Source organism: Myxocyprinus asiaticus, chromosome 34 (genome assembly GCF_019703515.2).
Source record: "Myxocyprinus asiaticus isolate MX2 ecotype Aquarium Trade chromosome 34, UBuf_Myxa_2, whole genome shotgun sequence".
Taxonomy (NCBI): domain Eukaryota; kingdom Metazoa; phylum Chordata; class Actinopteri; order Cypriniformes; family Catostomidae; genus Myxocyprinus; species Myxocyprinus asiaticus.
The window spans coordinates 5,761,276-5,789,172 of NC_059377.1; the positions used below are offsets into that span (position 1 = coordinate 5,761,276).

The 27,897-nt window shown below is 37.5% G+C and overlaps 1 protein-coding gene across 1 annotated transcript in view; it reads left to right on the forward strand.

Annotated features, from left to right (window-relative positions):
* The window catches only part of LOC127425689 (transcription factor HIVEP3-like), a 40,292-nt gene extending 12,630 nt beyond the window's left edge, over nucleotides 1-27,662 (forward strand). The window contains exons 3-6 of the mRNA XM_051671909.1: nucleotides 5,340-5,515; nucleotides 6,151-6,252; nucleotides 13,124-13,797; nucleotides 25,539-27,662. Coding sequence (XP_051527869.1) covers nucleotides 5,340-5,515; nucleotides 6,151-6,252; nucleotides 13,124-13,797; nucleotides 25,539-26,114 — 1,528 coding nt within the window. The 3' untranslated portion in view covers nucleotides 26,115-27,662. The remainder of the gene's footprint in view (nucleotides 1-5,339; nucleotides 5,516-6,150; nucleotides 6,253-13,123; nucleotides 13,798-25,538) is intronic.
* The last annotated feature ends 235 nt before the right edge of the window (nucleotides 27,663-27,897 follow it).

Below are 27,897 nucleotides of genomic sequence, written 5' to 3' on the forward strand. Positions count from 1 at the left end.
GTATATTGCCTTATTGTCTTGGCGATGTGCGCTCATGCCATTTGGGTGTTTTGTTGTCTTGTGAGAGCACATGGCATTGTTTTGTTTCTGTATCACCGCATGTCTCTCTGTCTTACGTCATACCCCGCCTCCTTGTTTGCCCATTATTAATTTATTAGTCACACCTGCCCTGTCTTGTTAACCTGTTGATTTCCCTCCATATTTTAGTCTCCTCATGTTTGCTGTCCGGTGCCAGTTCATCTTGTTTGTTCCCCTATGTCGGTCCTGTTTCGTCCCAGCTCGGTCTGGTCAGTCCTGTGCCCCGTTCTATTCTGCCCCAGTCTACAATGCCCCAGGATTGTCTGTTTCCCCTATGGGGTAGTTTATGTTTGTTTTTCTCCCCTTGTGGGAGTTTATGTTGGATTTAGCCTTTGATTTTGTTTAAATAAAACCCCTTATTTTTTAACTCTGCTTTTGGGTCCTGCCTCTGCTTAATCATGACAAAAACTGTAAGAATCAAAGCTGTGTCTTTTGAATCCACCAAATGTTATTTTGGCATTCAGGTATGAATGTTTTGGAGATAATTGAAATAAAATGTGATATTGTATCATTAACACTAGTCGGTTATTTGAGGAATATAATGGTAACACTTTGCAATAAGGTTCCATTCGTTAACATTCATTATTAGGTGCACTAGGTATCATGAACTAACAATGAAAAATATTTTTTACAGCATTTATTAATCTTTGTTTATTTTAGTTAATAAAAATACAATTGTTCATTGTTAGTTCATGTTAGTTCATAGTGCATTAACTAATGTTAACATATACAACTTTTGATTTTAAAAATACAGTATATAACTATATCTTGAAATTAACATTCTGTAAAAGTATTGTTCATTGTTAGTTCATGTTAACTAATGTTGTTACCAATGTTAACAGATGGAACCTTGTTGTGAAGTGTTACCAATATATCATCTTGCACCACAAAATAAATAGCTGCACAGCATAAAACAAAAAAACTGAGCCCCCCAAAATTGAACTGTAGCTGTTATTTTTAAGAAAGCTGGCACACAGTTCTTGATTTGTACTCATGTTATTGGTTGTGAGCAGCTGGTTGGTCCAGGGTTTCCCTCCCTCTCATCTGTTTGCATTGGCACATGCGCCCGGGATCTGGGCACAGAGCACCAATGCAAGAAGCCCATGTTTGAGCTGGGGTGGTGGTGAAGGGGGTCGGAAGGGAGAGGAGACCTAGTTCTTGACATTATAAATGGCCCTCTGTTTGAGGTCAAGTGGAGGCCCCGTTTTGGGACTTTCTGGACACAAGCAGGGTGAACACCCTGCCAGACTACCCGTGTGTATGTCTGTGGGTAGGTGGAGGGGGTGTATGGATATATATGCGTGTGTGGTGTCTGAAAGAGGGTCTGTGCCAAGCATATCAAGTTATTTAACAGCACCTTTAAAAGCATACAGTGCAGGTGCTATAGATCCGGGATCAGATCTCCCACACAGACCTGTGAGATCAATGTATAGCCCTCTTTATGTGCACATTCCAGCCTTGTGGCTATGGGCTGTTGGTATTTTAATTAACCTAGAGGTGACGTTGAGAACTTGCAATGTCCATGTCAGCTTAAATGTCTATCTGCTTTTTTAGATTCCATTATATTTGTTTAACTCATTAAACTGTGAAAAGCATATTGTTAGTCTGATATAATTAAACATTCTGTTGCACGCGTACTAAAAAATGAAAATTCTGTCATCGTTTTCTCATCATCATGTTTTTCCTTCTTCTGTGAAACACAAAAGGAGAAGTTAAACAGAGTTGCTTTTTTATAAGTATAATAAAGGTAGGTTATCCAACTCACTTTCTTTATTCTACGTACCAAGTATTAAGTATTCACTATTAAGTCCAAATTCTTATGATGGCTTTTTTGTGCGATACAGATGTCATGTCCATATCTATTAAATGATTCCAAAATAAATTAAAAATGCAATTCACACAAAACATTTCATTTGCTGAGTTCAATTACTGAAGTGATTTTTATATTTTTTTCTGAGAGTTAAAGCAAAAAATGTAATGTGGTGTAACCGTCCAGAGATATTAAAAAAGAAATTAAGTCTCATTAAAAGCTGAAATTCTTGAAAAGTTGGCAAAAGTAGTGCAGAATAATCTTGTATTTGTATTTCTTTAAAAAAACAAAATAAGCAGTGAATCAATTTTGCTTTAAAATATGATTAATATTTGAAATATTATTTCCACCAAAACAAATTCAGGTAGTGTAACCAACATGTAGGTAGCCATTCTTGTCATGCAAAAAAAAACAAAAAACAGTGAGGACCCCTTTACACTCTCGTGTTCTCAAGTTTTAAAAAATATCATAATTTTGTAAAATCACTAAATATATTTTCTATGAAAAGACATTTTGTTCAGGTCATATGGAGTAACATCTTAATATTCTTGACTCAAAAAGTCATGATATTTCTAAAAACATATATTTTTTACCTTGAAATAATGATTAAGTTGTGTACACTATCATGTATTCAATATAAAAGTATTTTAATACCTTTAACCCGAATTGTTTATTAAGTCATAAAATGTTTTTATTTATTTATTTATTTATTTATTTTTTTAGAAAATAAAAATAAAAAAAAAAAAACCCTTGGAAAAAAAATATTACATTTCTATGAACTTGACACGTGTTTTAAACTAGATATTTTTTTATTTTTTTTGTATTAAAATTTTTGAAATCTAATTTTTCATATTTTTGAGGAAAATGAATGTTCTGTCATCTTGTACTCAAGAATGACAAGAACAAGAATGTTTTCTTAGCCGATGAAAGCCGATTTCTTTACGCGTATAAGGGATTAAGAGAAAGTAGTTTAACACACACAGATTTCTCCCAGAGAACGCGGCTTAATGTGGCCATGTCAATTTATAAGTGCCGTTCTTACAGGTTTTTGGAAAGTGTGCATGTGCGTGAACAGACAGGATAACAAACGTCATAAAATGGAGCCCAACAACAAGTCAACACAGGAAAAGAATTCAACATTTCTGCGAGTACAGTGGAAAAAGCACATACATTATAAACTATACCCATTTATACACACCAATGTAAAATATAGACGGTATCTCATGTTCACGTATATACAGGTGCATCTCAATAAATTAGAATGTCGTGGAAAAGTTCATTTATTTCAGTAATTCAACTCAAATTGTGAAACTCGTGTATTAAATAAATTCAATGCACACAGACTGAAGTAGTTTAAGTCTTTGGTTCTTTTAATTGTGATGATTTTGGCTCACATTTAACAAAAACCCACCAATTCACTATCTCAAAAAATTAGAATATGGTGACATGCCAATCAGCTAATCAACTCAAAACACCTGCAAAGGTTTCCTGAGCCTTCAAAATGGTCTCTCAGTTTGGTTCACTAGGCTACACAATCATGGGGAAGACTGCTGATCTGACAGTTGTCCAGAAGACAATCATTGACACCCTTCACAAGGAGGGTAAGCCACAAACATTCATTGCCAAAGAAGCTGGCTGTTCACAGAGTGCTGTATCCAAGCATGTTAACAGAAAGTTGAGTGGAAGGAAAAAGTGTGGAAGAAAAAGATGCACAACCAACTGAGAGAACCGCAGCCTTATGATTGTCAAGCAAAATCGATTCAAGAATTTGGGTGAACTTCACAAGGAATGGACTGAGGCTGGGGTCAAGGCATCAAGAGCCACCACACACAGACACTACAGTTGTCGTATTCCTCTTGTTAAGCCACTCCTGAACCACAGACAACGTCAGAGGCGTCTTACCTGGGCTAAGGAGAAGAAGAACTGGACTGTTGCCCAGTGTTCCAAAGTCCTCTTTTCAGATGAGAGCAAGTTTTGTATTTCATTGGAAACCAAGGTCCTAGAGTCTGGAGGAAGGGTGGAGAAGCTCATAGCCCAAGTTGCTTGAAGTCCAGTGTTAAGTTTCCACAGTCTGTGATGATTTGGGGTGCAATGTCATCTGCTGGTGTTGGTCCATTGTGTTTTTTGAAAACCAAAGTCACTGCACCCGTTTACCAAGAAATTCTGGAGCACTTCATGCTTCCTTCTGCTGACCAGCTTTTTAAAGATGCTGATTTCATTTTCCAGCAGGATTTGGCACCTGCCCACACTGCCAAAAGCACCAAAAGTTGGTTAAATGACCATGGTGTTGGTGTGCTTGAATCTATGGGGTATTGTCAAGAGGAAAATGAGAAACAAGAGACCAAAAAATGCAGATGAGCTGAAGGCCACTGTCAAAGAAACCTGGGCTTCCATACCACCTCAGCAGTGCCACAAACTGATCACCTCCATGCCACGCCGAATTGAGGCAGTAATTAAAGCAAAAGGAGCCCCTACCAAGTATTGAGTACATATACAGTAAATGAACATACTTTCCAGAAGGCCAACAATTCACTAAAAATGTTTTTTTTATTGGTCTTATGATGTATTCTAATTTTTTGAGATAGTGAATTGGTGGGTTTTTGTTAAATGTGAGCCAAAATCATCACAATTAAAAGAACCAAAGACTTAAACTACTTCAGTCTGTGTGCACTGAATTTATTTAATACACGAGTTTCACAATTTGAGTTGAATTACTGAAATAAATGAACTTTTCCACGACATTCTAATTTATTGAGATGCACCTGTATGTGCTCGTACGCAATTCCACTGCAGGTCGCGATAGATTGTTAAGGAAACAAAAACAGCAACAAATCTGCAATATCTGGAATAAAGTGAAGCAATGGAGAATAAAATAGTGAAGTCTCCTCAGATACCATGTTTGTTATTTACACAAGTGTTGCGGGGAAATTACGTTGCTGCGGTGAAAGCTGCTTGCGGAACGAGCTGCATGTATATAGGAGTAAAGAGTACACCGCTTAAACAGTGCATGAAAATGGGAACGCTGCTTTCTCTCAATAACCAGCTTTCTCGCAATAAGACAATTTTTGGTGTCCATGTAAACGTAGTAATTACTGACTCTTGCGTGTTTTGAAACCAGACATGATGCTCCAGTTTCAATATGCCAAAATTTGAGAGCCAAAGCAGAGGGGAACGTTTGTAGTGACAGAATTTTTATTTTGAGTGAAGTATTCTGAGAGGTAAGACTAGGGTACATCGATATTTAATAAAAGAAAATATATATAATTTTTTCTTTTTTTTTTTTTTTTTTTTCAATCTTTATACACTTTGCAACCAGCAAAAAAGCACATTTTCCTTAAGGTATGCCTTTAGCCCTGTTATACCCTATCTGTTAATGTCTTCTTAACATAGACACTTGGCCTTTCACACAACATGCTCTTTCAATTCCTCACTCTTTATGTTGTGTTTTCAGATACAGGTCGAGTGAGGAATATGTGTATGTACGTGGCCGGGGGAGAGGGCGATATGTATGTGAGGAGTGTGGGATACGCTGTAAGAAACCCAGCATGCTGCGCAAACACATACGACTGCATACGGATGCTCGACCTTACGTCTGCCAGCACTGTAACTTTGCCTTCAAAACCAAAGGTATTCAACACAGCTGACACACTGGCATGAATGTATTTCTGGTGTATTATGAAAGCCTGAGATATCATGTGGTTTTTTCTATTAAACACTGTGCATTAGAGAATATTAAATTAAAATAGGAGTTCTGTGGCTGTTAGTTCATGTGTATTAGCTTTGATGGCATCTATGTGCTAGTGAACAAAAGTATCGTTTTGAATTTACGTGCAAAGTCAGACAACCGTGCAAAATTAAATTGACAGTTTTTCTGAAATTTTATTTTCCGAAAATAGAGAGTAGTGATAATATAACCTCCTGCTCACACATTTTTATGCAGTAAAATGCTCTCTAGAATGAGAAAGGCCATCCTGTCTCCTGCCTACCGTTAATTAGCATTAGCAAGTAGCAAATCATGGTTTTCTCAAGTTGAGATGTAAATTAAAGCCTATTGGCTGTATGATATGTCCCGTCCAACTATTTCATGGGGTCTGTAATAGATGTTGTTACTTTTAACCCTGGTTCTTTGATGTCAGATATTGTTTATATGGATAAGATGAAAAAATTCTACTCCTGTACTCTTACAGCAAGGTACCTGATATAAATGGGCTTCATATTTCTTTGGTTCCCCTGTTTAAATTCTCTGCACATACTGTCCACAGGGAATCTGACCAAGCACATGAAGTCGAAGGCTCATGGAAAGAGATGTCCAGAGGGAATCGCTCCAGGACCGATCCAGTGTGAGCTTGAGACAGATGATGGAGGTGGGTCTTCAAACATTTTCAAAGAAATGTGTGTTAATTTAATGTTTGATATTTGGTCATTTTTTTATAATTAGCCTCAGCCGATAACTGTTGTAGTTCTCCCTTGTGTCAGTTTCAAGTTCAACAAAATTTAGGAAAATCTATATTTTATATTATTATTCGGACGATCAATTCAACGCATTAATTTAAAGGGATAGTTCACCCAAAAATGAAAATTCTCTCATCATTTCCTCACCCTTATGTCATCCCAGATGTATATGACTTTCTTCTGAAGAAAAAAATATTTTTGGAAGAATTTAAGCTCTGTAGGTCTTTTTAATGCAAGTGAATGGTGACCAGAATTCTGAAAGTCCAAAAAGCACACAAAAGCAGCATAAAATTAATCCATAAGACTCCAGTGGTTAAACCCATGTCTTCGGAGCCAATATAATAAGTGCAGGTGAAACAGATCAATATTTAAGTCCTTTTTTACTATCAGTCTCCACTTTCACTTTTACAGTCTTCTTTTGTTTTTGGCAATTTGCATTCTTTGTGCATATCGCCCTCTACTATGCAGGGATAAGAGTTTATAGTAAAAAAGGACTTAAATATTGGTCTGTTTCTCACCCACACCTATCATATCGCTTCTGAAGACATGGTTTTAACCACTGGAGTCATATGGATTACTTTTATGCTGTACTTACTTACTGTGCTTTTTGGTGCTTCAAAATTTCGGTTCCCATTTACTTGCATTGTATGGACCAACAGAGCTGAAATGTTCTTCTAAAAATCTTCATTTGTGTTCAGTAGAAGACAGAAAGTCATACACATCTGGGATGGCATGAGGGTGATTAAATGATGAGAGAATTTTCATGTTTTGATAACTATTGCTTTAATGTGATTAAATAATGCTTTAACCCTGTCTGCTCACCCATACATAAATTATTTTATAAAATTTCATATTTTCCTACTCGGTGCAATTCAAGCTTGAAGGATCTGTTACTTTGTGTTTTTACAAGCCGTGTCAGCAGGGGGCAGTCAGCTTGCCTCAACAAACCTCACAAGCAGTGCAGTCACAGAAAAAGAGTCACTCACAGGGATCTTTATAGGCGATTTTCAAAGTTTCAACAACTTTTATCTTGACACAGCACCCTAAAAACATGATGTTCATGACACTGAAAACCAGTTAGACGATTCAAAATTGTCCATCAGACTCATATTTACATAGACTGACAATATAATTTAAAAAGCAGAGACAGAACAAAAACAAAGTGTCCTGTAAGGAAAGATTGACAAACTCAATTGCACAATGGATTGCTGTCAACTGTAGGCTTGTCCGGTGATAGAGAATAAAACAAACAATATACTGGCTTTTAAACCCACTTTTTGTATTGTCTAATCAACACTTTACTCGTCTGCTCTGATAATGCAATATAAGTGATAAATGAAAACTATTTATTTCATTATTTTTGAAGACATCCTCACTATGCAACATTTTTCACAAGTGCCTAAAACTTTGCACAGTACTGTGTATATATATATATGGGAGTCAGAATTAACACATTAATTTATGCTATTATTAAAAAAATGTTGGAAGGGCAGAACCTTTGTAATGTGTATGCCCAGAGTCATTACACTGACGCATACTTCAGAACACGCACACATGCCAGAGCATTTCTACCAAGGGGAACCTACAAGCTTAGCAGAACGCGGTGGTCCCATATACATTCTATCGGTACTGACTTAACACGCAAGTTGACCGTTACACTCTCTCCTATGATAGAGCAAATGATGGAGAAAGGAGCTCCTAGCCCTATTTGATGTACAACTCCCAGATGGGACTTGTGATAGAAATCAAGTATTTTCAGCGTACGGTGAGTTCAAAACGGCCCTCGACGCTGTTGTTGAAGCTCTGACGTGAATTATGAACGCAGCTACGAGATTGCTATAGGAAAGGGGATACCCATAGTCTAACGGCAGATTAATATTGTGGAGGATGAGTGTTTAAGAGATTTAATGCCCATTGCAACAAATATGCAACCTATGTGGGGACTAGTTCTTTCAATTAGTCAAACTCCCACTTAGACTTTGGGAAACATTAAATGTTACTTGAATTGGTGCTATTTTAGTGCATTTCTATCTTTATACTGTGGAAGGCTTTGTTTGGAAAATGTTAATAAGCATTATATTGCTAAATATTGTTTTGTTTTCTTTCCTAAGATGGGCATAAATACATTTTTACAAGAAAATAAATATATATAGTGTAAGATGTCAGCGCTTTAAAAATTTGTGATTAATTGTGATAAAAAAAACTGCAATTAATCGCGATAAAAAAATTATTCGACTGACAGAACTAATATATATATATATATATATATATATATATATATATATATATATATATATATAGAGAGAGAGAGAGAGAGAGAGAGAGAGAGAGAGAGAGAGAATACTGTGCAAAAGTCTTAGGCACATAAGATGCTTCACAAAAACATTTGTCTTAAGATGGTTATTTATATTTTCAGTGTGTCAATAGGAAATATACATTTTAGACTCACAAAAATTCCATTTGCAAATAGAATAGACTAGAATAGGATAGAATAGAATAGAAGAACAGGGAGCAACAGATGGCATGACACCCACAGAGCCCCCCACTAAACATCGAGTTAGTCTGGGACTACTTAAAGAGACAGAAGCAGTTGAGACATTCTAAATAGATAGAAGAACTGTGGTGAATTCTCCAAGAAGCTTGAAACATCCTATCTGCCAACAACCAAGAAAAACTGTGTCCAAGTGTACCTACGAGAATTGCCACACATATATATATATATAGTAGTGTGCAAAAGTTTTAGGCACTTGTGAAAAAAACGGCAGGTCTTGTGGGGTGTTCCCGGTATGCAGTGGTTAGTACCTACCAAAAGTGGTCCAAGGAAGGACAACCGGTGACAGGGTCATGGGCACCCAAGGCTCATTGATGTACGTGGGGAGTGAAGGCTAGCCCATCTGGTCCGATCCCACAGAAGAGCTACTGTAGCACAAGTTGCTTAAAACGTAATGCTGGCCATGATAGAAAGGTGTCAGAACACACAGTGCATCGCAGCTTGCTGTGTATGGGGCTGCATTGCCACAGACCGGTCAGAGTGCCCATGCTGACCCCTGTCCACTGCCGAAAGCGCCTACAATGGGCACGTGAGAGTCAGAACTGGACCATGGAGCAATGGAAGAAGATGGTCTGGTCTGATGAATCACATTTTCTTTTAGATCATGTGGATGGCTGGGTGCGTGTGCATCATTTACCTGGGGAAGAGATGGCAGCAGGATGCACCATGGCAAGAAGGCAGGCCAGCGGAGGCAGTGTGATGCTCTGGGCAATGTTCTGCAGGGAAACCTTGGGGCCTGGCATCCATGTGGATGTTACATTTGACATGTGCCACCTACCTAAAGATGGTTGCAGACCAAGTACACCCCTTCATGGCAACGGTATTCCCTGAAGGCATTGGCCTGTGTCAGTAGGATAATGCGCCCTGCCATTCTGCAAAAATTGTTCAGGAATGGTTTTAGGAACATGACAAAGAGTTCAAGGTGTTGACTTGGCCTCCAAATTCCCCAGATCTGAATCCAATTAAGCATCTATGGGATGTGCTGAACCAATAAGTCCGATCCATGGAGGCCCCACCTAGCAACTTACAGGACTTGATGGAACTGCTGCTAACATCTTGGTGCCAGATACCACAGGACACTTTCAGAGGTCTTGTGGAGTAAATGCCTCGATGGGTCAGAGCTGTTTTGGCAGCACGAGGGGGACCTACATGATAGTTTTATGTTGAAATTCTGGTTTAGTTCCCTGTTCCTGTTTCCTGTTAGTTTTGTAGTCATTTGTAGTTTCTTTTCATGATTGGTTTTCCCCTGATTGTTTCCCCAGGTGTTCCTCATTCCCTTGTTTTCACTTGTGTATTTAAGCCCTTGTTTTCCCCTGGTTTTTTGTCAGTCTTCATCTGTATTATGTTGTGCTTTGTTCCCTGTGTTTTGTTTCATTATGTTCTGAGTTACCTGGTTTACTTTTGTTTTATTATAAAAGGCTGCATTTAGATCCTCATTCCTCTCCTGTCTCGTCACACCCATTGAGCTTTTGTAGGATCAGCTAGACTGTAATGTGTGTGAGAAGTGCCGACAAGACAGCCACATCTATGGCAAGTGCTACAGGAAGTGTGGGGTGAAATGTCACCTGAGTATCTGGACAAACTGACAGCTAGAATGCCAAGGATCTACAAAGCTGTCATTGCTGAACGTGGAGGATTATTTGATGAGAACTCTTTGAAGTAGTTTAAGAAGTTCTGAATTTTTTTTTCAAATTTTCATGTTATTAATGTCCTGACTATACATTGTGATCAGTTGAATGCCACTTTGGTGAATAAAAGTATCCTTAAGAGCAAAATCTGTACATTATTCCAAACTTTTGGCCACGAGTGTGTGTGTGTGTGTGTGTGTGTGTGTGTGTGTGTGTGTGTGTGTGTGTGTGTGTGTGTGTGTGTGTGTGTGTATATATATATATATATATAGTACTGTGCAAAATTTTAGGCACTTGTGAAAAACTTTCAAAGTGAGGATTTCTTAAAAAAACTTTAAAACACTTTTGCCTTCAAAACAGCACCAATTCTCCTACTTACACCTGGACACAGTTTTTCTAGGTTGTTGGCAGATAGGATGTTCCAAGATTCTTGGAGAATTCGCCACAGTTCTTTTATTTATTTAGGCTGTCTCAATTACTTCTGTCTCTTCATGTAATCCCAGACTGACCCGATGTTCAGTGGGGGGCTCTATGAGGGCCATGACATCTGTTGCAGGGCTCCCTGTTCTTCTATTCTGTTCTGTTCTATTTGCAAAAGGAATGTTTGGGAGTATAAAATGTATATTTTCTTATTGACACACTTAAGTAGCAGATATAAATAACCATCTTAAGACAAATGCTTTTGTGAAACATCTTATGTGCCTAAGACTTTTGCACAGTACTGTGTGTATATATATATATATATACAGGTGCATCTCAATAAATTAGAATGTCGTGGAAAAGTTCATTTATTTCAGTAATTCAACTCAAATTGTGAAACTTGTGTATTAAATAAATTCAGTGCACACAGACTGAAGTAGTTTAAGTCTTTGGTTCTTTTAATTGTGATGATTTTGGCTCACATTTAACAAAAACCCACCAATTCACTATCTCAAAAAATTAGAATACATCATAAGACCAATAAAAAAAACATTTTTAGTGAATTGTTGGCCTTCTGGAAAGTATGTTCATTTACTGTATATGTACTCAATACTTGGTAGGGGCTCCTTTTGCTTTAATTACTGCCTCAATTCGGCGTGGCATGGAGGTGATCAGTTTGTGGCACTGCTGTGGTGGTATGGAAGCCCAGGTTTCTTTGACAGTGGCCTTCAGCTCATCTGCATTTTTTGGTCTCTTGTTTCTCATTTTCCTCTTGACAATACCCCATAGATTCTCTATGGGGTTCAGGTCTGGTGAGTTTGCTGGCCAGTCAAGCACACCAACACCATGGTCATTTAACCAACTTTTGGTGCTTTTGGCAGTGTGGGCAGGTGCCAAATCCTGCTGGAAAATGAAATCAGCATCTTTAAAAAGCTGGTCAGCAGAAGGAAGCATGAAGTGCTCCAAAATTTCTTGGTAAATGGGTGCAGTGACTTTAGTTTTCAAAAAACACAATGGACCAACACCAGCAGATGACATTGCACCCCAAATCATCACAGACTGTGGAAACTTAACACTGGACTTCAAGCAACTTGGGCTATGAGCTTCTCCACCCTTCCTCCAGACTCTAGGACCTTGGTTTCCAAATGAAATACAAAACTTGCTCTCATCTGAAAGGAGGACTTTGGACCACTGGGCAACAGTCCAGTTCTTCTTCTCCTTAGCCCAGGTAAGACGCCTCTGACGTTGTCTGTGGTTCAGGAGTGGCTTAACAAGAGGAATACGACAACTGTAGCCAAATTCCTTGACATGTCTGTGTGTGGTGGCTCTTGATGCCTTGACCCCAGCCTCAGTCCATTCCTTGTGAAGTTCACCCAAATTCTTGAATGATTTTGCTTGACAATCATAAGGCTGCGGTTCTCTCGGTTGGTTGTGCATCTTTTTCTTCCACACTTTTTCCTTCCACTCAACTTTCTGTTAACATGCTTGGATACAGCACTCTGTGAACAGCCAGCTTCTTTGGCAATGAATGTTTGTGGCTTACCCTCCTTGTGAAGGGTGTCAATGATTGTCTTCTGGACAACTGTCAGATCAGCAGTCTTCCCCATGATTGTGTAGCCTAGTGAACCAAACTGAGAGACCATTTTGAAGGCTCAGGAAACCTTTGCATGTGTTTTGAGTTGATTAGCTGATTGGCATGTCACCATATTCTAATTTTTTGAGATAGTGAATTGGTGGGTTTTTGTTAAATGTGAGCCAAAATCATCACAATTAAAAGAACCAAAGACTTAAACTACTTCAGTCTGTGTGCATTGAATTTATTTAATACACGAGTTTCACAATTTGAGTTGAATTACTGAAATAAATGAACTTTTCCACGACATTCTAATTTATTGAGATGCACCTGTATATATATATATATATATATATATATATATATATATATATATATATATATATATATATATGTGTGTATAATATTCATTATTAAGTCCAATTGAAAGAATTTATTTGGTATGTCCCTGTTTTACTTTAATGACATAAAATGCTCAATGTTGCAAATTTGCTTACATTTGATTAGTGATCTAGAAATAGGGCAGAATCTTCAAGATTTCTTCATTTCACATCATAACTTTTCTTTGTTTTAAATTTGCTTAGTCTAACACAATTGCTCTCTTTCTGTAGGAGACAGAGGACAACTTTTCTTTGAGACAGAGGTGGTGGTGGAGCATCAGTTCTCTGATGCTGAGGAGAGCGACCTTGAGGAGACTGAAGATTATGATGAGGGTGATGAACAGACCTCTCGCTCCTCTGCGTCCTCTGTGAGCAGACGTCTCTCCAGTGACAATCACGATTCCCGTGAGCTTTCGGGCCTCTCCAACCCGGGCTGGGAGCAGAATCCCACAGTCCCTGACAGTTTGAGTCCAAGGAGGCCAGGACACCACAGAGAAGCTGCCTCACCCAAGACCACAAAGTCCATAGTAACACTTCCACATCTGGAACCCACCACAGGGAGATGCTCGTCCCCAATCCGTAGCCTCTCTCCGGGTCTACAAATGTCCCCTGTTTTGCCACAGTCTCCAGGACGAGAGCTGTCCCCTTTATGCTGTCCCTCTCCCAGACTTAGTCTTTCTCCATCTTCTTGTCAGTCCTCACTGTCTCCTATAAGTTGTCCTACTTCAGCGTTTACTGAGAGACGTGTGTCTCCCATCAGAGCCCTTTCCCCCATACATCCTTCATCGCCAAGTTGTCCATTTGCCTTGACTGTTGGAGCCAGTGTGACTATTCAGTACCAAGTTGACAGACCCAGAGATTTAACAAAGGCCTCACCCAACAGACTGAAACCCAAGACTAAACTGGTGAGCGTTCTTATTTTCTATTAAACTATTTATGGCTGATTATTCCTTTTCACAGGCAAAAACGAGTTTTTCTGGTAACACTTTACAATTAGGTTCCATTCGTTAACATTAGTGAATGCATTAGGTATCATGAAGTAACAATGAACTATATATTTTTTAGAGCATTTATTATTTATTAATTAGCACGTTAGTTAATGTTAGTTCATAGTGAATTAACTAATATTAACACATACAACTTTTGAATTTAAAAATGTACTACTATATTGTGACGAGGAGGAGGGCATGGCCGGGCCATGAGGGTGCATGGCCAGGTCGTGAGGGTGCACGGTCGGCACTGAATCAGATGATCAGTGGGAGAGTGAGATAAATTTAGTTATATAGCAGACTTTTGCAGTTTAATAATCACATTGAGTAATGTAGCAATCAAGTTTTCCAGACTGAAAAGCTACCGCCATCACACAGAAAGACTTCAAAATAAAAGCTATCAAAATAAAAGCTTAATTTAAATGAACAAAGTATGACAAATATATCATTATTGTAAAGTTATGTAATATTCACTGTATTACTACTACTACTACTACTACTACTAATAATAATAATAATAAATCAATAGTAATTGTATTATATTTAAGCAATATCTCACATCTGTGATGCTCTGTTATGCAGCACTTTATTTGACAAAATATAACTCCAATGCTGTATTTTGGATTGTGCTGTGAGGTTCTGTATATAAGCATTTCATTTGATAAAAAAATAATACAATATTATGTTGAAAATTAATTGTTATTTTCATTTGATTAAAGTTTTATTTAATTCATTTATTTAAACACCATTTTGATTATAAAATTGAAATAATCTGTTGATATGGAGTTCCGAAAATTAAAAAAACAAAAAAAAAAGTATCGAACTCTGTATCAGAACTCTATATCTGTATACTTGTTCTCAAAAAAATGGTATCAGGAAATCCCTAATTAGTATACTTATAATTTAAAGTTGGTAATATCACTCGGTGAGCCTTGTAATAAATCACACATTATTAAAAAAAGCACAATTTCTCTTGAAAAACTTGTTTTGTTCAACGACTGTTCAACCCTGTTACATTCAAAATGTTTTGGGGTTGAATATTACAAGGTCAAAGCAAAAATGGTTAATAACGGCCTTAAAGTAATATTCTGGGTTTAACACAAGTAAAGCTCAATCGAAAGCTTTTGTGGCATAATGTTCACTACCCAATAAAATAATTTCGACTCGTCCTTCCTTTTCTTCAAAAAATAAAAATCGAGTTTACAGTGAGGCACATACAATGGAAGTGAATTTATTAAATCGTCATTTAGTGTTTTAAGGTTTGTTGATATTACATCGTCATGGCAACAAAGTTGTAAAATTGGCTAAACTTTACACAGAAAAGGTTAGTAAGTGATTTTATCACACTTAAATCATGTTAACATGCATATTGTTGACGCCTTGTGGCTATACTTTTAAAATAGTGAGTTTGTTAACGTTTACGGATTGACCCCCATTCACTTCCATTGTTAGTGCCTCACTGGAACTCAGGTTTTTCCTTTTTTTTTTTTTTTTTGAGGAACGAATCGAAATAATTTTTTGTGGTAATCAACATTATGCCACAAATGCTCTCGACTGAGCTCAACTTAAACCAGGAATGTTCTTTTAACAAGCATGTGGCATTGCACCAGTATTATTCACAGTCAGTATTTTTGTACTTAGTGCCAAGAAACAAAAATTCTGCAAACTGATCATTTAGATTTTTTCCCCCATAATACAGCTGAAATATTGAGTTGACGAAGCCAATATAGATATGTATAAATGTGAAAAAGCTGATTTAATAAAAATGTACTTCTGTTTGGGCCTTGTGGTCAAAACACATCTTTGACTGTCTTAAACACGATGTCTGATATGATATATATATATATAAAAGTAGAAAGCTGTTAAGTAGTAGTAAGTATATAAGAAATAGTAAATCACAGGGACTCAAATGACACCATTCTGTGAGAATGGGCCATGAAGCTGCTTACAGAACATTCTGTTTTGCTCACTTTTACCGACTATCTAGCTGTCTTTGAATAGTATGTAAATTGTGGATTTCTAATCTTGATAGATAAATATGGAGGTGCTTTCTTTTTTTTTTTTTTTTTTTTTGTCTAAATTTGTCTTGGTCCACATAGAAAGATGTTTTTAATTTGTGCACAAAAAGCAATTCATTTGAAAACAAGACAGCCAAATATATCCAAAATAAATCTCCAAAATAAATTTCCGGATGCCGAAAGCACACCATGTGTTGTTTTAGTAGCACAACTTTATTAGAAATAGAAGCCATCTCCTGTCTGAAAGACAAATTTGGGATGAACCAGGACTATCTTCAGCTGTCCAACACTGTAGCCAAAAACAAGACTTACCACACTGTTTAGAAATAACGTCCTTTCCCCTAGAACAGGGGTCTTCATGCTTTTTCAGGCCAAGGACTCCTTAGTGGATAGGGAGATGGAAAAAAAGACATATTGTATTAAATTGAGTGTTGTGTTTTATGCCTGGCCTTTCAAAACATGCATATAGTACCATATTAGCCCTAGTTTTTAGCTGCTTAACTTTAACATTGGTTGAAGTTAACTTGATGTTATAGTTTTGTTTAATTAATATTTTATTTATTTATTTATTTATTTCATTGTTTTGAGTTTAAAAAAAATTGGCTGACCCTGAAGGGGCTGTAGACCCCTTTTATAGAGTAAGATTATGTCTGCTCTAATGGTGATACTACTAGGGTTGAGCAAAATGTAACATTTTAGAACTGTTTCCATTTTTTGCAATTTTTTATTGGATTGGTCATGCTTCACAGGATATTGAATTGGAATGATAAAGCCCAAAGTATACTTCGGTTTTGACACGAATGCTTAGTATCTGCGAACAGTTGAACGCTAGCCTTTCCAAGTATACTTAATTTGACTGTGCGCGCATACACATGCATTGGCGCATGCCCGCTACGATTGCTATGAGAGACTGGACTGTTTATCTTCAAGAGTGTAGACCCATAAAGATGTCTTTACATTCCTTCAGACTCAAGTTATACAAATTGCAGGTATCTCCTGACCTCCTCACATGCACACTCTTGACTTGCACATCCACTATTGTTGTTTCCACATTCGTCTCCTATAGTTTAGTGGCGATTACGTCATCTTCTAGCACTTCTTCATGACAGCAACGCCTCAACTGTGAGTGTTGCCACCTTGTGGACCCACTTACTAGTGCAAATAATTCCAGATGCATGTGCATACTGCGCGTTTAGAGTACACACGGTTTGAAAAAACGGGCCTTGCGCTTTCAGTGCTCAAGCACTCTGCTGATGATGAAATTTGCATCACGCATCTTGTACGCAGACGCCTAGTGTTCGCATCTGACCGAAGTATACTTTGGGCTTAAAAGGTGGAATTGGTTCCAAAAGTAAAAATCCCATTCATTTTTACAGGAAGTCATTTTTAACGATGACTTAAAAACCTTTAAAGACATACCTACCATGAACTCTGAGATTGTATATGCTTCTGTTGAACTGCTTCATTTAAAATAAAAAATATATCATTGGTCTCCCTACACACTCAAACTACTTGTATAGTTGCATACAACTGAATATTTTGCAATAAACATAATATACAGATATATTGTTTCTATACTTAACAACTTTAAATCAATAGTTTTATATTTTTCCTCTGTTTTTAATTTTAAGTAATCGCAATAATTCATGAGATTGTAGTTTATTCCCTCATGAAAGAAGTACACAGTGTTGTACCTTTATCTTTTTGTCTGATTTTCAGATATATTTTTTTCTTCAATGTGTGATTGTGTCATGAAATATCATTAGTTTATTACTCAACAGCACACTCTGTGATGTGACAAAACATAAATAATTTTGACTAATTATGGCAATTTATTCCCTGATGGGTAGAAAAATTTTCTCAACTGATTAGACATATTTATCTTAACCCCTTAAACTCTATGGACATGCGGGCAGTCCATAGGGGGGTGTAATATTGTAAAATAAGTTTACGCTTAAAACGTTAAAGTCCCTGGATATATAAGTCAGACATATAGGGTATCATTTGAAAGCTTAGAATCTGAACCTTTCACAGAATACAATCAATTTTGCATTTATTTTACATACAATAACAAAATAAGGGCTGAAAATATCTGCGATGAAAAAACCATCAACTAGAAATATTAATGTGAATATAAAAGACTTTCACATAGCACTTAAATGGACAAGTCATATATCAAATGAAAGCTCTCATTCTCAGAAATGTGACTGTATAGGTCATTTTGTGCCCTAATACCACAGTACGAAAGATTGTCAAAAAAATCACTAAGTGAATACAAATGTCTTATTTATGTGCCGAACAATGCAGGTGTAAGCCCCAAGTAGCCAAAAACTTTATATCTGCTTTTACCTTAGGCAGTTTTCTACAAAATTAGACATTTTTTACTTGTCTGTGGCTTGCTTGGCTGAATAATTCAGTGTTATATCCTATGTTATATCTTATGTCCAGAACAAAATATGCAGTCCAGCTGGAAAAACCTGCTAAACAAATCACCAGAAAAAAATGTTATTGGCTATTGATGATAAAATGTTATATATCAATGCAAAGAGGAGAATCTCAGATTTCTAATGACACTTAGACTGAGCTTCTAGTCCACTCAGAGGCCAAGATATTCTATGAAGCAACAAGGATGGTGCTTAAACTGAAAATAAGACTGAATGTCTATGAACGAGCACATCTGTGAGGGCTAAAATGCGGCACCTATATTTCAGATCTGCATTTTGTGATGGAAGGTGAAAAAAGTATTTTTTCTAGTACTTGCTGCCATCCAGTGGAAAAAAAATAAGATTTTATTAAAGGTAGATAGTGTGAACAGAACCAGAATTACATGCTTACAAAGTTAGGACCAAAAAAAATAAAAAATAAAAATATATATAATATATGTGTATATTCAACTAAAATTGTGAAACTCGTGTATTAAATAAATTCAATGCACACAGACTGAAGTAGTTTAAGTCTTTGGTTCTTTTAATTGTGATGATTTTGGCTCACATTTAACAAAAACCCACCAATTCACTATCTCAACAAATTAGAATACATCATAAGACCAATAAAAAAAACATTTTTAGTGAATTGTTGGCCTTCTGGAAAGTATGTTCATTTACTGTATATGTACTCAATACTTGGTAGGGGCTCCTTTTGCTTTAATTACTGCCTCAATTCGGCGTGGCATGGAGGTGATCAGTTTGTGGCACTGCTGAGGTGGTATGGAAGCCCAGGTTTCTTTGACAGTGGCCTTCAGCTCATCTGCATTTTTTGGTCTCTTGTTTCTCATTTTCCTCTTGACAATACCCCATAGATTCTCTATGGGGTTCAGGTCTGGTGAGTTTGCTGGCCAGTCAAGCACACCAACACCATGGTCATTTAACCAACTTTTGGTGCATTTGGCAGTGTGGGCAGGTGCCAAATCCTGCTGGAAAATGAAATCAGCATCTTTAAAAAGCTGGTCAGCAGAAGGAAGCATGAAGTGCTCCAAAATTTCTTGGTAAACGGGTGCAGTGACTTTGGTTTTCAAAAACCACAATGGACCAACACCAGCAGATGACATTGCACCCCAAATCATCACAGACTGTGGAAACTTAACACTGGACTTCCATCAACTTGGGCTATGAGCTTCTCCACCCTTCCTCCAGACTCTAGGACCTTGGTTTCCAAATGAAATACAAAACTTGCTCTCATCTGAAAAGAGGACGTTGGACCACTGGGCAACAGTCCAGTTCTTCTTCTCCTTAGCCCAGGTAAGACGCCTCTGACGTTGTCTGTGGTTCAGGAGTGGCTTAACAAGAGGAATATGACAACTGTAGCCAAATTCCTTGACACGTCTGTGTGTGGTGGCTCTTGATGCCTTGACCCCAGCCTCAGTCCATTCCTTGTGAAGTTCACCCAAATTCTTGAATCGATTTTGCTTGACAATCCTCATAAGGCTGCGGTTCTCTCGGTTGGTTGTGCATCATTTTCTTCCACACTTTTTCCTTCCACTCAACTTTCTGTTAACATGCTTGGATACAGCACTCTGTGAACAGCCAGCTTCTTTGGCAATGAATGTTTGTGGCTTACCCTCCTTGTGAAGGGTGTCAATGATTGTCTTCTGGACAACTGTCAGATCAGCAGTCTTCCCCATGATTGTGTAGCCTAGTGAACCAAATTGAGAGACCATTTTGAAGGCTCAGGAAACCTTTGCAGGTGTTTTGAGTTGATTAGCTGATTGGCATGTCACCATATTCTAATTTTTTGAGATAGTGAATTGGTGGGTTTTTGTTAAATGTGAGCCAAAATCATCACAATTAAAAGAACCAAAGACTTAAACTACTTCAGTCTGTGTGCATTGAATTTATTTAATACACGAGTTTCACAATTTGAGTTGAATTACTGAAATAAATGAACTTTTCCATGACATTCTAATTTATTGAGATGCACCTGTATATATATATATATATATATATATATATATATATATATATATATATATTTATACACTATATTGCCAAAAGTATTCGCTCATCTGCCTTTAGACGCATATGAACTTAAGTGACATCCCATTCTTAATTCATAGGGTTTAATATGACGTCGGCCCACCCTTTGCAGCTATAACAGCTTCAACTCTTCTGGGAAGGCTTTCCACAAGGTTTAGGAGTGTGTTTATGGGAATTTTTGACCATTCTTCCAGAAACGCATTTGTGAGGTCAGACACTGATATTGGACGAGAAGGCCTGGCTCGCAGTCTTCGCTCTAATTCATCCCAAAGGTGCTCTGTCGGGTTGAGGTCAGGACTCTGTGCAGGCCAGTCAAGTTCTTCCACACCAAACTCGCTCATCCATGTCTTTATGGACCTTGCTTTGTGCACTGGTGCGCAGTCATGTTGGAACAGGAAGGGGCCATCCCCAAAGTTGGGAGCATGGAATTGTCCAAAATCTCTTGGTATGCTGAAGCATTCAGAGTTCCTTTCACTGGAACTAAGAGGCCAAGCCCAGCTCCTGAAAAACAACCCCACACCATAATCCCCCCTCCACCAGACTTCACAGTTGGCACAATGCACTCAGACAAGTACCGTTCTCCTGGCAACCGCCAAACCCAGACTCGTCCATCAGATTGCCAGATGGAGAAGCGTGATTAGTCACTCCAGAGAACGCGTCTCCACTGCTCTAGAGTCCAGTGGCGGCGTGCTTTACACCACTGCATCCGACGTTTTGCATTGCACTTGGTGATGCAAAAATTGTTTAAAAGTCTTTTAATCATGATTTCATTAGTGCCATGTGCTCTTAGCATTTATGCTAGCAAGTGGAGTTTTTGGCTAAAAAGTTTAAAATTGTCAATTCTGTTGCCATCAAACTCTGTTACCAAGGTAGAGTAACAATATTGACAGTATGTAACAGAATTGACAGTCATGTTTGTGTGTGTGGGAGAGTGAGAGAGAGAGTGTTTTCTCTCTGTGTGTGTGTGTGTGTGTGTGTGTGTGTGTGTGTGTGTGAGAGAGAGAGAGAGAGAGAGGTAAGAGTGTATGTGTGTTCATGTGAGGTAGAGGGGAGTGTGTGTGAGTGTGTGTGTGTGAGTGCGTGTGTGTGTGTGAGAGAGAGAGAGAGAGAGAGAGAGAGAGAGAGGTAAGAGTGTGTTTATGATTTTTCATGTGAGGTAGTGTGTGTGTGAGAGAGAAAGAGGGTAGTGTGTGTGAGAGAGAGGTAAGAGTGTGTGTGTGTGTTCATGATTGTTCATGTGAGGTAGTGGGGGGAGAGAGTGTGTGTGTTTGTGTGATGGAAATGCTACAATCACAATACATCATACACATGTCTGCTTTAGATATGCCACTCTCAGCTGCTGAGAAGCAGAGGAGGTATCGGGCGAGGCGTGATGCCAACCCAGATAGAAGAGCAGAGAACTTAGCAAAGACAGGGAAAGATGGAGGCGCAACAAAGAGATAGGGAGAGTCAGATTGGTTGCAGACATAACACAAAGAGAGAGAAGAAGACAACAGAGAAACTGGAGGGAGGCACAGGCTGCAAGTAGAGCCAGAAGAGCGCAGCATAGAGAACTACTAAGCACACCACAGAGTTCAGAGCCCTTACAGTCACCCCAGTCCTAGAGGCCTACAAAAACATGAAGTGAGGTTGGTAGACACTGTGGTGGATGTTGGTACATACAGCTAAGGGCACTGAAAGTTGATGGAACATGTGTGTTTAATGAGAAGGTGTAGGGTAGAAAGTGTTGTGCTGTTTTTGTGACACTTTAGAACAGAAAACAAATATTAGCTGCTAATATATAAGTACTATATAAGTATTGAGTAAGCGCTCAATATGCCTTTTATTGAGTAATGAAAAAATTAAAATATATTTTCAGGCGGAGATCAGGACGAAGGAGAGTACAGCGAAGGACCTCAAAACTGTACAGAGAGATAGAGAAGTTAAAAGAGGCACTGAAAATGCAGTTTAAAAAGACTGACATGTACTGCAAACTTTATGAGAGACTGAAAATAGATGGACTTTCTCCTAAAAGTAAGACCAAGAAGTTAGTTGGATGTTAGTCCATGTCTCTGATAATGTCAGGAAAACCCTTAACTACCACCATGTTCTTGTAGACACCCTCAAAGGAAAATATAAAAAATTCACATCAGAGAGATCCAGACAAATTATTTTCGGTAGAACTGTGTCCGGTAGAATCGTACAGAAACACAAGTTCCAGACAAAGGTTCAGGAAACTCTTGGATTATCGAGGAAGAGGTTTAGGAAAAGATCAGCAATAAAAGACTTGCCTACAAAAGAAAGAAATACACATCTAAGAGGATAAAGTTACAAGATAGAGTGTGCACTTTCTTCAATAGAGATGATGTCAGTCGTTTGACTGCAGGCAAACGTCAAACAATTACAAGAATGAAACAGAAGAAGCAGAAGCGCCTCTTAAATGATCAGGTCAGAAATCTACACAAACGATTCCTGCTTGAAAATCCAAGTACCCACATTTGCTACTCCTTGTTCTGCTGCATGCGTCCATTCTGGGTGGTAACTCCAACCAATACAGACAGGGAGACATGCTTATGTAAAGTTCATGAGAACATGGCATTCGTTGTTGTGAAGCTACATCTTCTTAAAGTGGTTGGGACCACCAGCTTGGAGAGCATCGTGGAGTCAACATGCTGCAGCATTGACACAAAATAATGTATGTATGGAGAATGCAGTGACTGCAAAAGAAAGGAGTTTCAAGTAAACCCTAACTATGACCCTGAGGCCAGGGTTTCATACACACAGTGGACAACTGAAATGGGAGAGAGGAGGAAGAAAACAAAAGATGACACAGCAGAGAATGTGCCTGTTAGGGTCACAGTCAAAAAGGAACTTGAAAGTTCCTTAGGAGAGATGCTTGACTTGTTCCACAGTCAATTGGTTTCCTTTAAGAGGCATCTTTTTTGCATGAGAAACCAGTTCAGGCACTATTGTGAACTGAATAAAAAAATGAAATCACATGAGTGTCTGATTCATGTGGATTTCTCTGAAAATGATGCATGCAAATATGCATCAGAGATTCAGTCAGTGCATTTTGCCTCCTCACAACAGCAGGCAACATTACACACAGGTGAAGTTCACATGAGTGGGGCAGAGGACCACATGTGTTTCTGCTCCATTTCATCCTCCAAGGAAAAAGGTCCTGCTGCTATATGGGCTCACCTCTCCCCAATCCTTGATCATCTCAAAATATTCCATCCCTCAGTATCAGTCATTCACTTTTTTAGCCATGGGCCGTGTACTCAATACCGGCAAAAGGGTAATTATTTACTATTCAGTACTGAACTGCACCGGCGTGGCTTCATGGCTGGAACAAGGAATTTTTTTGAGGCTAGTCATGGCAAGGGCGCTCCAGATGGAGTTGGTGGATTGCTCAAACATACTGCTGATGGATTAGTGAATTGTGGGAGTGATATCCCTAATGCTCAGAAGTTGTTTCATGCCTTATTGGATGCAGAGACATCAGTGAAGCTCTTCTACATTGAGGAAGACCCAATCAACAATGCAGTTGAGGAAATGCCAAAAGTACTTCCTGTTGTGCCCTTAAGAATGCAGATGCATCAAATGATAACGGTCTCACCTGGCCAGCTAATTTATCGTGATGTGAGCTGCTTCTGCTCCACAAAGCAAAAATTGGTGTGCCAGTGCCACCATACAAAAACCTTCAATTTTGCAGTTGAGCCTCTTAGAGCAAGTGAAGAGCAAGAGGTGGAAATCCATTGGGAGTGTCAAGATGTTGTTGGACATTGGTGTGTCCTGAAATATGATAATGACATCAATCCTGGAACCATCCTCGAAATCAGTGAAACTGATCAAGTGTATGCATAACATAGGAAGGAACCATTTCTTCTGGCCAACACGAGATGATGTGTTGTGGTATCCTCATGAGGATATTATAAGATTAATTCCATCCCCAACCAAGGTTGCATCACGACATGTTGAAATACAGAAGGAAATATGGGCCAGTATTTCACCAGAATGAGCACAGGAATTTTCAGTACAGGCATTCAGATCATACATGATTCTATTTCTATGCCATTTTTGTGAAGACAGGGCTTTTTGATGTTTGAATGATAGTTCTCTTAGAATGTTTGCTCCTAATTCTATTATTACATTGATGGAATTGTTAATTGTTTTTGTTACCCTAAATATATTTTTCCATGGTTGTGCAGGGGGGCAAGGAGGGGGTTTGGGGGGCAGGGGGTTTGTACCCCCCTTAGTCAATTCTGTTACTTTGATCAGTTCTGTTCCTTAAAGGGTCAACTCTGTTTATGAACTATTTTCACAAAAAATTATTAAGTTATTGTTTAAAATCTCATAAACATTATTGATGTATTTTGGCACCCTTATAATATTTCAACAAAAAAATGTTTTTACTGGATATTGTATATAATACATTTTTAGATGAAAAATATTTGCTCCTAGCAGACGGTTCTGTGAAGACATAGGTATTTTTTTCATTTTTAATGTATGCATAGATGAAATATTATCTCAGTTTCAAGTGTTGGAATGTAAGGACTGTTTGTCTAATGGAACAAGAAGGATTTTTCCTGTTATGTTTTATTATTTCTACACATTGCCTAATTTGTCTGTAACAGAGTTGACAAACGATACTATAAATAAATCTGTTTTTTCGTTAAAAGTAAAAAAAGGAAGTAACTTGTGTTTGGCAAGCACTGAATTATTAAAATGTAATATGTTTTCAATAAGATACTGGAAAGAATTTTTGTTAGTGAACAGTTTTTTTTTTCCTTAACTTTTTGAAATGACAAATGTACCCACAATTATAGAATCACCCATATATTTATATATATATCGGTTCACCATAAGATTGTAAGCATATACGATATTTATTATGAATAATTGGAGTCTTTTTTTTATTTGGGGGGTGTTCTGAAAAAAATTATACCAATTTTACGCAATGTAGTCCACAGTATGTGTGAATGGTGAAAAATTGCAGGCGGCAGCCCAAAATGCACCAGAGTTTGAGTTCAGTACTGTCAAAATAATGTACCTAGTACATTAAAAATCAAAAATGCAATTGGCATTCTAAATTCAGTTCTGAATTTGGGCACTACCCTGTATACTACAATATCCAGCAAACCACAACATGATTTCCCTCAAAACTGTTTTTCTGGCTTCCCTCCAGGAGAAGACACATAGTCCTCAGAGAAGGATGAACATGGCACAATCTTGGCCTCCACCACACGGCCGTCTCTCCAGGAACCTGCAGCCCAGGGCAGGCCAGCGAGTGTTAAGCCACCTGCCTTTGCACTCCCAGCCCCAAGCGACAATTCCCAATCTTAGCCTCACCATTCCTATAGGAGGAATCCAGATGGTCCAGCCACGTTCCAATATGCTCCTCAGAAGTACATCTCTGAATCACAGTGTGGCTCAGATGAGGGTCACAGTGCTGAAGACGGAGAAAGGGGCTGAAGGGAGTCCTCCAGGAGAAGTTCCTTATCGTAGAAATCATCTGATAGTGTTTACGGAGCCGTCCGTGGAGATGAGTTCAAAAGGTTCTGACACTTCCTCTGACGAAGACAAGGAGCAGGTCCAGCAGGTGGTTCCTACGGAGGTTGTATTGAAAAGCAGGGTGGTTCCAAGTGTTCCCATGACGACTTGGAAGAGTATCTCTCAAGCAAAGCAGAGAAAGCATTCTCGTAGTCCTAAGAAACCACAATCAGCAGACAGTTCAATAACGTCCATGAACACTAAGAGTTAAAGGAATAGATAACCCAGAAATTAACATTCTGTAATCATTTACTAGCCTTCCTATCTTTCCAAACCTGTGTGATAAAAAAGAAGGTTCACATTTCTCTTTTCCATACAATGAAAGTGAATGGGGAGTAATGTTCTTGAACCCCCAAAATGACAAAAAGAATCATAAAATATCATAAAATTCATGTCTTATGCACCATATTCAGACCAAAATTTGTTTTTCACTGAAAATAGCATATTCGAAACCTGGCACGTTGGGTTAAAAGACACATGGCAACCCATGCAATTTGGCAATATTGTCATTAAACTTTTATCTGCCATGTTTGAATAAATTGCCAGTTGACAAATAAGGTTGTCCGCAGTGATAAAAATTAGAAATCTTAAAAAACCTAGTTTAACCCTATAACACCGCCTGTATCAAATTTTGATACGCTATTTTCTAAAGCCTGTGCATCAACATAATAAAAATGTGTACTAGATGTCAGCTGCCACTTAGTGGATGTTTCCGGGCACTTCTTGATGTAAAAATATTTTAAAAAATGTTTCCAACAATGTATGCTTTTGTATTGCATGCACTTTTTTCGATGTGAAATCTTTGCTGATTTTAATAAAGTAAAAGTGACAGTAATTATTATATTATTACTGATATTTTAAAATGAGTATTTGCTGAATATAAGCAACTTGTGCTTGGCTAAATGTTTGTATATTATTTTGTTGAAAAAGCCTGTTGAAATCCATGTATCAAATATGACTCAACAGGCTTTTGAGGTATATCTCTCAATCACCATTACATTCCATTCATGCCCACAACAACAACAAAAAAAAATCTCAGAGCTTTGAAAATTCTGACATGTACTTTTTATATGAAATATTTAAAGTGTGAACAATTTTTTCTGTGTATTTTCATATATGCAGTCTGCTCTGTCATTATAAAAATCTCATTATTTTACATGTTATTACGATGTCATCTTACCATAAGTCCCTGAGACCCAGCGAAAAAAGTTTTACAATTTCCCTTTTTTAAATGTCAATATAGTGTTTGGGGCACAAAATACATATGATAAAAATTGTTTATTGAAAAAAGACAGTTTTATTCATATTGTATTTGATAATGATAATTTGATAATTGCTGGGCCTCAGGAGGATAATGACCTTTAAAGCCTAATGTATCAAATATGAACGTGCATTTTTATTTATTTTTATTTATTTTATTTTCATTTTATAGTTTGTCTAATGGTACTAAAACAGTTTAATGTCAAAACATTTTGATTTTCTGACAGTAATTTCATATGTCAGGCTTTACAGGGTTAAAACACATGTATGATGTTTGTAGAAATTTAAATCATTTGTGTCCATGTTGGTTTCATACATTTTTGGAAAACAAAAATAGCATTTTCTATTAAAAGAAAAAATTATTTAATCCCTTAAAAATATCAAGTGGTGTAATCATCAAATAAAAGGTATTATAATACTTTTTTTGCACTTTGAGCTTAATAAAATAATTAATATAATATTGATAATAAAATAATAACCTTGAACAACTTAATCATTAATTTAAAAAAAAAGTTTTTTTTAAGGGAAAATACTTTATATATGTATATATATATATATATATATATATATATATATATATATATATATATATATATATATATATCATGAATTTTAAGTCACAAAAATATCAAAAAGTTTTCTAATGATAACTTCATTTTAATGTTTTCATAAAAATGTCAAAATATCTGATATTTTTTAAAACTTCACGCACATTCATGAGAGTCTTAAGGTGT